This window comes from Watersipora subatra, chromosome 6, assembly GCF_963576615.1.
Source record: "Watersipora subatra chromosome 6, tzWatSuba1.1, whole genome shotgun sequence".
Taxonomy (NCBI): domain Eukaryota; kingdom Metazoa; phylum Bryozoa; class Gymnolaemata; order Cheilostomatida; family Watersiporidae; genus Watersipora; species Watersipora subatra.
Window position 1 is genome coordinate 60,135,578 of NC_088713.1, and position 13,077 is coordinate 60,148,654.

Consider the following 13,077-nt stretch of genomic DNA (forward strand, 5'->3'; position numbering starts at 1 on the left):
TCTATAAAAATTGATTCAATCTCGCATGCTCATCTTTTTGAATAAAGTAATAAATTAAAAACTTGCGAATAAATGTCTAACATGTAAATTCAATATTGATGAAATTATTTGTCATTAGTTTCCAAAGGTACATTGGTAATTGGTTAATGAAGAAGACATACAAGTTCTAAGGTATTATTTTACATATGGTGGAAGTATGTTAGTAATAAGTCAGAGTCAGTGGTAGCTCATCAATCAAAAGTCATAAATACATGATGTACAATATATCTGTATGTGTATCGGTATACGTATTTAAAGGAGCTTTTTATCAGTCACTAATTTCTTATTCTCAGCTTTAATCTCAATTCGTTTAACTAAATGAATAAGGCAAGTCTAATAATTAACTGTCTTAAATTAAATTTCAAAATTACGATTGACTCAAATTCACACATTAGCTACGGATATGGTTATTATGGAGCTTCTACAAATATGCAATCAAAAGGTGAGGTCTGAGCTACTGCTAAATTGTTTTGCCTTATCTTTTAAAAGAATTGCATGTTTAATCTTTAAAAAGACTTTGTAGAAAGGTAAGTCTTGGAAAACATGACAGTATTAAAGTCATTTAAAGACCTCGAGAGCTCAAAATTTTCCTCTATAATAAGTTGAGACAACCTTTAGTAGCTGAGATCCCTGTGTGGAGTGTGTGTGTGTGTGTGCGTGTGTGCGTGTGTGTGCGTGCGTGCGCGCGCGTGCGTGGGTGTGCGTGTGTGTGCATGTGTTTGTGTGTGTTGCATGTGGCGTGTATAGTGATTTGTGGTGCATGTAGTGTGTGGTGTGTGAGCGGTATGTGCACGGTGTGTGCCCGTATGAGCGCGGTTTGTGCGGGGTGTGTTCGCAGTGTGTGTGCGGTGTGTGAAATGTTTGTTTGTGCTGTGTATGTGTAAGTTGGATCATAGGTGTGTCATTGCGTAAGTGCGTCACTGTGTCGGTTAATCGGTGTGTCAGGTGTGGCGTTATGTTGATATAAAAAAACACCTTGTAAACAGTGGCAGGTGATGTAGTTGTCATTGACTAACTTGAGTAAGCTAGTATAGCTATTGCTAAAATTATTAATGAGAGCCTTGAGAGCAAGCTTCAGTGATGATGAGTAACAGAGTCCTTATGAGCATTTTAACACGGGTAATGATTTCTTGCTCCTCAGTCAATAGGATCTTGTGCGGTTTAATGGGTCGGCTTGTCGCTTTGTAAAGTAGAAGTTTTGAAATCAGGTGTTTGGCATAATAAAGTTTTCATTGCTAGAATTTAGTTATTATAATTGAACATAGGGCACACCAAAAGAAAAAACACATAAACTGAGACATATGTATTTTGAAGATTATTACCAATATAATCATTATATTTTTTCCGCACTTATTTTAATATTGGTTAATTAAAAATTCAGAAGTCAAAACAAAAAAAATTCACAGTAAAACTTTCCAATATTGACCGTGTCACTTTGTCAAAAAACCTGGTCATATGACTTACGACATCGACTCCCACCATTAGCCAATGTAATAACACAAGGCAAGAGTACTTTTGTCTACCGTTATTTAAATACGTTCTTTTCCATACTGCTCCCATGATATGTTGTCATAGCAAATATTTTATATTGTTAGCTCAAGTAATTACAACTCAATCAAAACAGATTCTTGAAATATTTACATGCGTCACATTTGTTTATGAGTGATGGTTATATAACTACATTACTTTATTCGTATTTATGCTAGCACAAATTGTCTTTTACGTGAATTAAACAATTCAAAAATTGTAGTAACTGCAGGAGTGCTTATAAGAGACAGCAAGTAAAGTTTTGGGCTATACCAAATCATTGCAGTAACCCATGTAGGTAATACAAAGTTTGTGTTTTTGTATCATGATGTTCACAAAGGATTGTATCCTCCGTCTAGTGTGTTGCATTATTGTGAGCAAAACAAGCCCATTTATTTATATTTCACGTTCATAATTTAGTGCTTATAATCTTTGTAATGAGCTCTAAGAAGTATCATATTGTTATCTAGTGCTGTTTATTTAGGCATAAATGACTAAAAATGATAAAAGCCTGTATGACAATCTATTGTGTACACGCTCACTCGCAAGCTCAACAAAATTTATGAAGAACCCTACACAACTTCTTATAGACATTATTGCCAATGCTAGAGAAAGAGCTATATATTTAGTCCTAGTTGTATTTACTGTAGAGATCAAACAAGGACGAGTATACGTCACTGGTTATGCTTGTGATCCAAATCAAACAAGATTATATAAATCAAATAAAACAGAAGCTCAATTATTAATCTTGATTAAACTTCTTAATCTCAGTAAAACTCAAGTCTAAACATATTTTACAAATACTCACACTGTAATCTGGTTCATCGTGTTGATAGAGACCTGGGGGAATTAATAATACAAGGTGAAACAGAAACTGGATATTGGGTTATTCTATTCCCGCTGGTATTGTTGTGGTTTTATGTTCCACTATTTTTGTTTTCTCACTCATTGGTTCAATCATCAGCAGAAGCTAAAAACTACAAGTTTACTTGCTGGCAGACTGAATGGCACTATTTCATTATCAACAGCATCATAAAATATTAATGTCAGCAATCAAATATAATCTTATATTTTGGTTAACAAAAGCCATTTATTAAATAAAATTTATTTATTATTGATAAGTGCTTGTAATATAAAATTAGCTTTTACCAGCACTGAGAGCTCAGAACCTATTCATGAGTCGTCCTGTGTGGGGTTTATAGAAACATTAAAAAGCACGAATAAGTTAATTTTAGGATATTATTTATATAGATTATGGAATTACGAAATTATTAATTACTAGCAAATTCATGTCTGTCTCGAGTATTTCATGCTGACTTTGTCAAATATACAATTAACTTCCTTGATGGTTATATTATTTTACGGTATTGTTTTACAAAATGCTTTCTTGCAAAGCTTTACTCTATGTTGAAAATGTTTGATATATTTTGGCCACTGTGCGTTTTATTTATTAGGCTTTACATAGAAGACATGAAGTTCATACAGATCTGTATATTACTTCTTCTCACCTTTATCGGCATTTCTCTCGTGGTAAGTAAATCAAGTATTTACTATTCCTCCTCCGAATTAAAAAAAGTAACAGCAGAGACAGTAGTTCATGTTTTATATGCTACCTCAAGCAGAATACCACTACAGTCATACCTCTACATACGAGTGTCCAAACATGCCACAAACTTGAGATACGAGCTGGCATTTCAACAAGTTTCTTTCTTGAGATCTGAGTCATATTTAAAATACGAGTTGGTTGTTGATGGCCTCTATACGGCTAAGTCTGTAAGAGGTTGCCTTTAAACTAGCATCACTTTGTTTTTAGCTTTAATGGTGTGTGAAAAAAGTTTGCTAACGCAAAGCGAAACGCGGCTAACCGGAAAAACATAGTAAAATATAAAATTACAAACATAAATTAAGTTTGTTGAAAAATTGAAAATTAACTTTAAGTTTGGGTTTAGTTAGCTAAACTTGTTAACGCTAAATTCAATTTTTTTATTATTTACAACTACTTACACACCTTAATCTTACAACTACAGTCATATGTCTTAATACGTCTTTATATGTCATACGAGCTTAATACGTTCTGAGACTAACCTCTTATGTCACTTTACTTTTACATTAAAGCTATATTCTCTATATAAAATATATAAGTACAAATTAATAAATTAGCATGCTGTAGAAAATTACGTAAAATCTGTAAAAAAAAGTTCAACTCGCAACTTCCAGTTCTGCTGACAGGCCTTTATCCAATAAACTACGCTATTCAAATGGCTATATCATAGAATGAATTGGGTGCATATGTAGTATACATGCAATTTTTAATGCTTTACACTCAACGATGAAACTGAAATACTCAAAACGTAAAAAAAAATTGGGCCCATACATAAAAAAGATTTGATAAAATCATGATTAATCAAGCTTAAAAGTCATGGTTAAGCAAATTAGATGTGCAACAAAACTATTGCAATCAATTTAAATCTGTCATAAGCACAGTAGTTTGTACAGTATAAAACACATAAATATATACACGTAATGCAGTAAACTTAACACTTTCATTTAAAAGTTAGAATGGTAAATGTTGTATATGTTGATTAAAAATATATTTTCATCGCTAAAATATTTGCATTGCTCCAGCAACGCCCTGAATTCAATTAGTCATGAAACTTTAAGGATACGTTAACAAAAATTGAAACACAAACATTTACATATGCGAACTGACTGATTTTTCCCGATATATTATCGATGGTAATCCACTCACAATCTTACAAATTAAATATTGCCTATCAATTACTTAATGATGCTTTTTAAACAATTCGTGATTTTTTGTAGGATTTAAATATATCATAGAATGCTGTGCATGAAAGACGACAAGCTCAAGAAAACTATATTAACTCAGGAATCATTGTTTAAACGCGCTCAGCTTCAAAACAAGATTTATAATGCTTTTAGTACATTCATTTATTATGGTGGTAAGGATAAAATAACTAGATTTGGATTAAAAAACCTATAGATGTGGTAGACCAAGTACATTCATATAGTAATTTCAATAGTAGGTTTGAGCTACAAAAACAGGGATCAAAGGTGATTATAAAACTAGAGCTGTGTTTTTTCTGTAAAAGGGCTGACAACTGTGTCTTACTTTTCAGTGGAGGAGCTGCCATTTGCTATCCTAAATGTCAGTAACCATAATACTATGAATCATTTAGTTGTGAGCCTTGATTTTAAAGATGCTTAAATAATTTTCAGTCAAGCAGAAAAGTAAATTTGGGAGCCTATAAAAAAGAACCTGAAGGAGCTCTTGCAGAAGTCAGCAATGAGACAGCAGCTGTCAGTGTGATAGACTGCATTATTCAGTGTGTGTCTGTTCTTGAAGATAACTGCTACTCTTTTGATTTTGATAAACGGACAAGAGTCTGTAAAATGTCTCAACTTCCTGCAGTTGAAAATAATGGAACTAGTAGCTGTTCTTCTTCTGTTTATAGTGGTAAGTAGAATATTTTAGTTACTCTATTACATGTGAACTACTCTATTACATGTGAATTACTCTATTACATGTGAATTACTCTATTACATGTGAACTACTCTATTACATGTGAACTATTCTACTACATGTGAATTACTCTATTACATGTGAATTACTCAATTACAAGTGAATTACTCTATTACAGGTGAACTACTCTATTACAAATGAATTACTCTATTACATGAGAACTACTCTATTACATGTGAATTACTCTATTACAAGTGAATTACTCTATTACATGTGAACTACTCTATTACATGTGAATTACTCTATTACATGTGAACTACTCTATTACATGTGAATTACTCTATTACATGTTAATTACTATATTACATGTGAATTACTATATTACATATGAATAACTCTATTACAAGTGAATTACTCTATTACATGTGAATTACTCTATTACATGTGAATTACTCTATTACATGTGAATTACTCTAATACATGTGAACTACTCTATTACAAGTGAATTACTCTATTACATGTGAACTACTCTATTACATGTGAATTACTCTATTACAAGTGAATTACTTTATTACATGTGAACTACTCTATTACAAGTGAATTACTCTATTACAAGTGAATTACTCTATTACATGTGAACTACTCTATTACATGTGAGGTACTCTATTACATGTTAATTACTCTATTACATGTGAATTACTCTATTACAAGTGAATTACTTTATTACATGTGAACTACTCTATTACATGTGAATTATTCTATTACAAGTGAATTACTCTATTACATGTGAACTACTCTATTACATGTGAGTTACTCTATTACATGTTAATTACTCTATTACATGTGAATTACTCTATTACATGTGAACTACTCTATTGCATGTGAATTACTCTATTACATGTGAACTACTCTAATGCATGTGAATTACTCTATTACATGTGAACTACTCTATTACATGTGAACTACTCTATTACATGTGAACTACTCTATTACATGTGAATTACTCTATTACATGTGAACTACTATATTGCATGTGAATTACTCTATTACATATGAATTACTCTATTACATATAAATTACTCTATTACAAGTGAATTACTCTATTACATGTGAACTACTCTATTACATGTGAGGTACTCTATTACATGTGAATTACTCTATTACATGTGAATTACTCTATTACAAGTGAATTACTTTATTACATGTGAACTACTCTATTACATGTGAATTATTCTATTACAAGTGAATTACTCTATTACATGTGAACTACTCTATTACATGTGTGTTACTCTATTACATGTTAATTACTCTATTACATGTGAATTACTCTATTACATGTGAACTACTCTATTGCATGTGAATTACTCTATTACATGTGAACTACTCTAATGCATGTGAATTACTCTATTACATGTGAACTACTCTATTACATGTGAAGTACTCTATTACATGTGAACTACTCTATTACATGTGAATTACTATATTACAAGTGAATTACTCTATTACATGTGAACTACTCTATTACATGTGAACTACTCTATTACATGTGAACTACTCTATTACATGTGAATTACTCTATTACATGTGAACTACTCTATTGCATGTGAATTACTCTATTACATATGAATTACTCTATTACGTATAAATTACTCTATTACATGTGAATTACTCAATTACATGTGAATTACTCTATTACAAGTGAATTACTCTATTACATGTGAACTATTCTACTACATGTGAATTACTCTATTACATGTGAATTACTCTATTACAAGTGAATTACTCTATTACATGTGAACTACTCTATTACAAATGAATTACTCTATTACATGTGAACTACTCTATTACATGTGAATTACTCTATTACAAGTGAATTACTCTATTACATGTGAACTACTCTATTACATGTGAATTACTCTATTACAAGTGAATTACTCTATTACAGGTGAACTACTCTATTACATGGGAATTACTCTATCACATGTGAACTACTCTATTACATGTGAATTACTCTATTACATGTGAACTACTCTATTGCATGTGAATTACTCTATTACATATGAATAACTCTATTACAAGTGAATTACTCTATTACATGTGAATTACTCTATTACATGTGAATTACTCTATTACATGTGAACTACTCTATTACAAGTGAATTACTCTATTACATGTGAACTACTCTATTACATGTGAATTACTCTATTACATGTGAATTACTTTATTACATATGAACTACTCTATTACATGTGAATTACTCTATTACAAGTGAATTACTCTATTACATGTGATTTACTCTATTACATGTGAATTACTCTATTACATGTGAATTACTCTATTACATGTGAATTAATCTATTACATATGAACTACTCTATTACATGTGAATTACTCTATTACATGTGAGCTACTCTATTACATGTGTATTACTCTATTACATGTGAACTACTCTATTGCATGTGAATTACTCTATTACATGTTAATTACTATATTACATGTGAATTACTATATTACATGTGAACTACTCTATTACATGTGAACTACTCTATTACATGTGATTTACTCTATTACATGTGAATCACTTTATTACGTATGAACTACTTTATTACATGTGAATTACTCCATTACATATGGTTTACTCTATTACATGTAAGTTACTCTATTACATGATAATTACTCTATTACATGTGAATTAATCTATTACATATGAATTACTCTTTTACATGTGAATTACTCTATTACATGTGAATTACTCAATTACATGTGAATTTCTCTATTACATATGAATTACTCTATTACATGTGAATTACTCTATTATCTGTGAAATTCTATATTACATGTGAATCACTTTATTACATGTCAGTTACTCTTTTACATGTGAATCACTCTATTACATATCAATTACTCAATTTCATGTGAATTAATCTTTTACATGTGAGTTACTCTACTACATGTGAATTACTCTATTACATGTGAATTACTCTATTACATGTTGATTATGCTATTTTCATACTATTTAAATAAGTGAAAACAATTGAGCAATTCATGGAAACCAACAGACATTATTTTTTCAAATAATTTTTGATTCGATGTGACCAACTTTGTTTTGACATAGTCAGTTTAGTCATCAGAGTTCTGCTCAAATAAATATGCATTAAAACCTTAAGTTTTCAATTATAATTTTTTGTTGAAAGACTCTGTTATAAATTATTAACTGTGAGTTTATCACCAGTTTTTTTGTGAATATGGCTTTTGATTCAACAATTTTAATTTGACCTAGCCATGGGAGTCATTTACTAAGTATACTGTTTTGTAAGTCATCTGCATTGGCTGACAACGTTGCAATCATGCAATGAATCTACTCATTTTTGCTGAGAAACTGTTATACTTTCAGATAACCACAGTACTAAATCAGTTAGAATGTTTTAACTCTTTTGTATTTGAGAGGAGCAAAATAAAATGCTGTGCAAGTTGAATGTTGTATAAGTAGGTTTGGCAACTACCATTAAAGATTTTGCGGCTGTTTTTCGTATCTACGAAAAGCCACCCAACAAATGGAGTCATTGCCTGGTGGTGACTTATGGCAGTTACTGCCACTGATGTCATATTTACATAAATAAAAGTATTAGATGTTTTATATTGATATATTGAATCAAATATTCTGATTATCCCAGAATCAGAACAGTTTATTCCGTGTTCTTAAAATGACCTTAACCTTTTGTTTCATGAGCAGCCTATAGATATAAATTTGGCATACCGAATTTTTTAAAGCATTTTGGTTCATGCTTGGAAATTCACAAAATCTGTTAGTTTGGTTGAATTATAAATAAAGCTGCCACCAGTCAACACAAGTGAACATTTTTCGAACATTGAATAGTTTTATTTAGATATGCCGTGTTATTCACCTCTAGATATTGATGAATGTCAAGAAGATAATGAAGTGTGTGGTGAGGCACTTTGTGTAAACACTAGAGGAAGTTTCTTCTGTCACTGTGGTAACCTCAGTTTAACCAGCATGGTGGAGTTAGTACAGACATTCAGAAGTATGTATGTAACTACACAGTCTACTTACTGCTACTGGTTGAGTTTTTAGATTGGCTTGATAAATAAATTGAAAATAAATATAATTGCTTTCTAAATTTGAAGATATATCTGTTTAGAAAATTTAAACATAAAATCCATATTAACAAACCCGATACCCAAAAAACCCGTAGGCAAAAAAATGCCCGAGCTTAGCACTACTAGCTACCCGATACTCGAAAAACCCGAACAGAAGGGGGCCGGTCTAAACCCATTGACCAAGAAGTACTCGTGTCCAGCACTAATCTACACGTACTTACTGCTAATGGTTAAATCTTTAGATTGGCTTGCAGTACATGATTTTATTATGTGATGGTATACAATATTTCAACTAGCATTCATCACAGTCTAACAGTAGCAACAGAAGTTAACCTGCGAGTGGTCAACTGTTTGCAGAAATTACTGCAAAACTGATACTTCTAGTAAAGCATTTAAAGTATGTGATAATACTTGTAATAAGCTCAAGTGTACACTAGAAAAGAAGCTAATTATTCAAGAATCTGAGAACTTTGAAGTTTAGATTTTACAAAGTTTCTCTACAAAGTTACCAGATTTGTGGAAAATCTTGTGCTTTTAAAGTTTTTTTTAATAAAAAAATCAAAATATAAAATAAAATTTTTGCTTTGGAGTATGTTTATGCGGATTAATGAAACACTATGTTACAGTCATACAAGTTTAAGATACTCTAAGCCCAAAACTCTTGATTCATTATCTCCAAAAGAGGCATTTTGGTAGAGTTGTGGTACATACATTTCAGGCTATTTTTTGTCGCTGTTGGTCTATAAGTGTTAAATAGTTATACAGCTGTGTTTATTCCTCTGCAGCTAAAGATACGTACATAAATTATGACATGTACTTTTTGTGCACAGGTGATGTAACTGCCTCCATTTCATCACAATATTATGGAGATTATGAATATGGTCCTCACATTGCCGTGGATGGCAACAAAGGCATCAGTTGGGACAACCTCGCTGTATCTCTGATTGAACATTCTCCATGGATTCAACTTGACTTTACCATTGCTCATTGCATTCACTCTGTGAAAATTTATGATCAAGCCATGAATGATGAGTCAGGTAGCTATAAATCAGCGCTCATGTAACTATAATTGAGCTTTCAGGAGGCTATGACAGAGACACTTTGTCTCTACGGAGACAGATTGGATATGTCTATTGAAATAGATTTCTTTAACATCAATCTGGTCTTTTTATTTCATCAGCCAAAGACAATTTGCTCACACAGAAGTCGTATACATTCCAAGGCTTCAGTAGACTACCTCAACCATGTTTCTTTAGCACACGGTTCCTTCTTTGTAAAACAAGTTGTGATAGTTTAATTTGAGTTATTACTATACCTTTTTTATATTGTTGTGGTGCAAACCAACATATACAGTTTTTCTATTTTGATTCAAAATCCAGCTAAAGTGAAAAGCTGTCAGTCTGCTAGAAAATGACCATTTACCACCTTTGTAAAAATAGAGCCTATGGTTAAGATCAAAAAACTTACAAAGCATTCACTACCCATTATTAACAAAATAATTCCTTAAAAACCTGATTTTAAAGTATTTTAGAAAGATTTTACCATTCTCTCAAATAAATAGAGATAAGATTTTGTGGTAATTTAATGTTGACATAGTGGTAGGGAGAGGTGATCTTTATTGAGAAATGTCATGAGCTTTGGAGTAAAAGCAAACAGGGACACGTTATTTTTACTTACTTTAAAATTTTGCACTTTTCATTGCATTTTCTTGTTGTTTATGTTGGTTCCTAGAGATGTAGCAGAAAAAATATGTACAAAAGAATGACAGGTTTTTTTTAGTTTTTTTTAATTATATAGTATGGTCATATTTATCTAAAATACTTTCAATTTTAATTACTTTTCATACTCAAAATACACAATTACGATTGTCAAATTACCAATAAACAATATTATTGTTGTTAATTATTTTATGTTGAAACGCATGTCTGACTTTTAGAGTTTAAATTAAACTAAATAAATATTAACCAAACCTACATTAAAAATGGACTTATTTTGAAATCATTCTGACTAAAGAAAATAAGCATAAAATGATAATAATAATAAAACAAAAGTCAGGGAAGGAGAAAAAAAGATAAGTGATAACTAAAATCATAAAAGAGTACGAAAAGCCAAAGTTTTTTATCTTTGCCACGCTTTGGTAACTTTGAAAAGAAGTGAGTTTATGAACATTTACAGATATTGAGTTAATGTCTATAATAAAATATAATTATGTAATTTAAACATTTATCTAAAAAATGGTTTAAAATCCTAATATATGAACACATACAGATGGTGAATTAATGTATTTGATTTTCTTTTAGATTGAATAACTTAGCTTATTTAGCATTTTAAAATTGTTCAAATATTTCTTTTACTTTCAATATTTTCATTTTTTAAAAGAATGGTTTTGTTATAAACCTGTTAGGTGTAGAAATAACTATTTGCTCAGATTTCTGTCACATTGCCAAAGGTATGTAGGTCATAGTAATAATTAACAGAAAAGGGTTAAGTTTACTTGCTAGAAGTAACTCTAATTGATTTGAGCTCAATAAAAAAATATTTTGAAGAATCTTTTGGCCAACCTAAAAAGTTGATTACTTTGCTGGTGCAAATATGAAATGTAATTCTTGTCCAATACTTCAAACAGCATACTTCAAAGTGAGAGAAAATAAGTGGCTTGGGATGGAAATGATTTTAGAAAAAAAGTTTAGTTTAGTTCAAATAAAAACAGTTTAGATTAGTTTAAAAAAGTAGTTTATAATTCAGACATGCTTTTAAAAATGTTTCTTTCATCCTTTTATTGTCATTCTTTCATCAGTTTTGACTTACTATTTTGAAATGCTTTCAAGCATAATGTAACATAATCATTCCAGCTCTTAAAATAACCTAATTATTTTGTTTTGAGATACAAAATGACAGAAGTAAATGTATATAATTGTTACACTCAGAAAATTAAAGGAAAATGTCTACTCACTGTTCTTAATAGAAGTGTATTTTTCTTCTCTGTTTTAGTATAACACATTTCATTGACAGATAGCTGAGACATGTACTTGTTTTATGAAAGTAAAAAAAATATAATCAAACAGTTTCAATATTAGATTAGATTTTTTAAATAAACAATAAATGAACTTTCTGTTGAATGAAGCTACCTTCATGAATGAAGTATAGTCAGCAGTCTAGTAACATGAAAAAACTTATACTCTGAGGTTGCAGTTTAACTTTGTTAAAAATTATTTGAAGAGTCAAAAACTCTTTCAGCAGTTGACAACTCTTTTAACCATTAAAGTAATACATTTATATTTTAACTAATGTATGTATAATCTCGCAACGGTTTGAAAAAAATCTATTTTCAATTCTGTAGATGACTACCTTGCCAATGTTAGAGTTACGATTGGAGAAACAGAGAGTGACTTGACTGAGGAAGGTGACAATTACTTGTGTGCTTACAATGAAGGTCAGCCTCCAGGCGATGAGTTCACCATGAACTGCACTCGGAGACTTTATGGGAGATTTGTGCGGGTGACCGCTGTTAGTATCGGTACCCGTTTGATAATGCGGGAGCTAGAGGTGTTTGGCTGGTAGTAACAAATAGGCTATAACTAACATTGCTGCCTTAACTGTCAGAACTGATTCAGTGTATATCTGATCAACCTAACAAGTTCAACAAATTAAACGGATGAACCCTTTGTATATAATATGTGTTAGTTCCCTATCTAACCACAATAAGCATACTGGTAGCAAAGTCAAATCTTGAAACAGAATAAGATGAGCTAAATGTCTAAGCTACTAATAAGTATAGCAAGTTTGGAGAAAATGTTTCAAAGTATCCCCTTGCATTTTTAAGATTTAGATAATAAAATATTTTAAAATTCAGATAATAAAATATTTTAAGATTTAGATAATAAAATATTTTAAGATCCAGATAAAAAAAGA

The 13,077-nt window shown here is 30.7% G+C and overlaps 1 protein-coding gene across 1 annotated transcript; it reads left to right on the forward strand.

Moving 5' to 3' along the window:
* Positions 1-442: 442 nt before the first annotated feature.
* On the forward strand, positions 443-12,726 carry LOC137398414 (uncharacterized). The gene is made up of 5 exons (XM_068084524.1): positions 443-481; positions 4,804-5,041; positions 8,958-9,089; positions 9,996-10,202; positions 12,506-12,726. Exons 1-5 carry the CDS (start codon positions 443-445, stop codon positions 12,724-12,726), a joined length of 837 nt encoding a protein of 278 aa, XP_067940625.1.
* The last annotated feature ends 351 nt before the right edge of the window (positions 12,727-13,077 follow it).

Excerpts from the sequence above, each read along its gene's own strand:
- LOC137398414 (XM_068084524.1), top strand. The coding sequence starts at position 443 with ATGGTTATTATGGAGCTTCTACAAATATGCAATCAAAAG. Across the intron at positions 5,042-8,957 it reads TTCTTCTTCTGTTTATAGTG|ATATTGATGAATGTCAAGAA; the intron begins GTAAGTAGAATA and ends ATTCACCTCTAG. Across the intron at positions 10,203-12,505 it reads AGCCATGAATGATGAGTCAG|ATGACTACCTTGCCAATGTT; the intron begins GTAGCTATAAAT and ends TCAATTCTGTAG.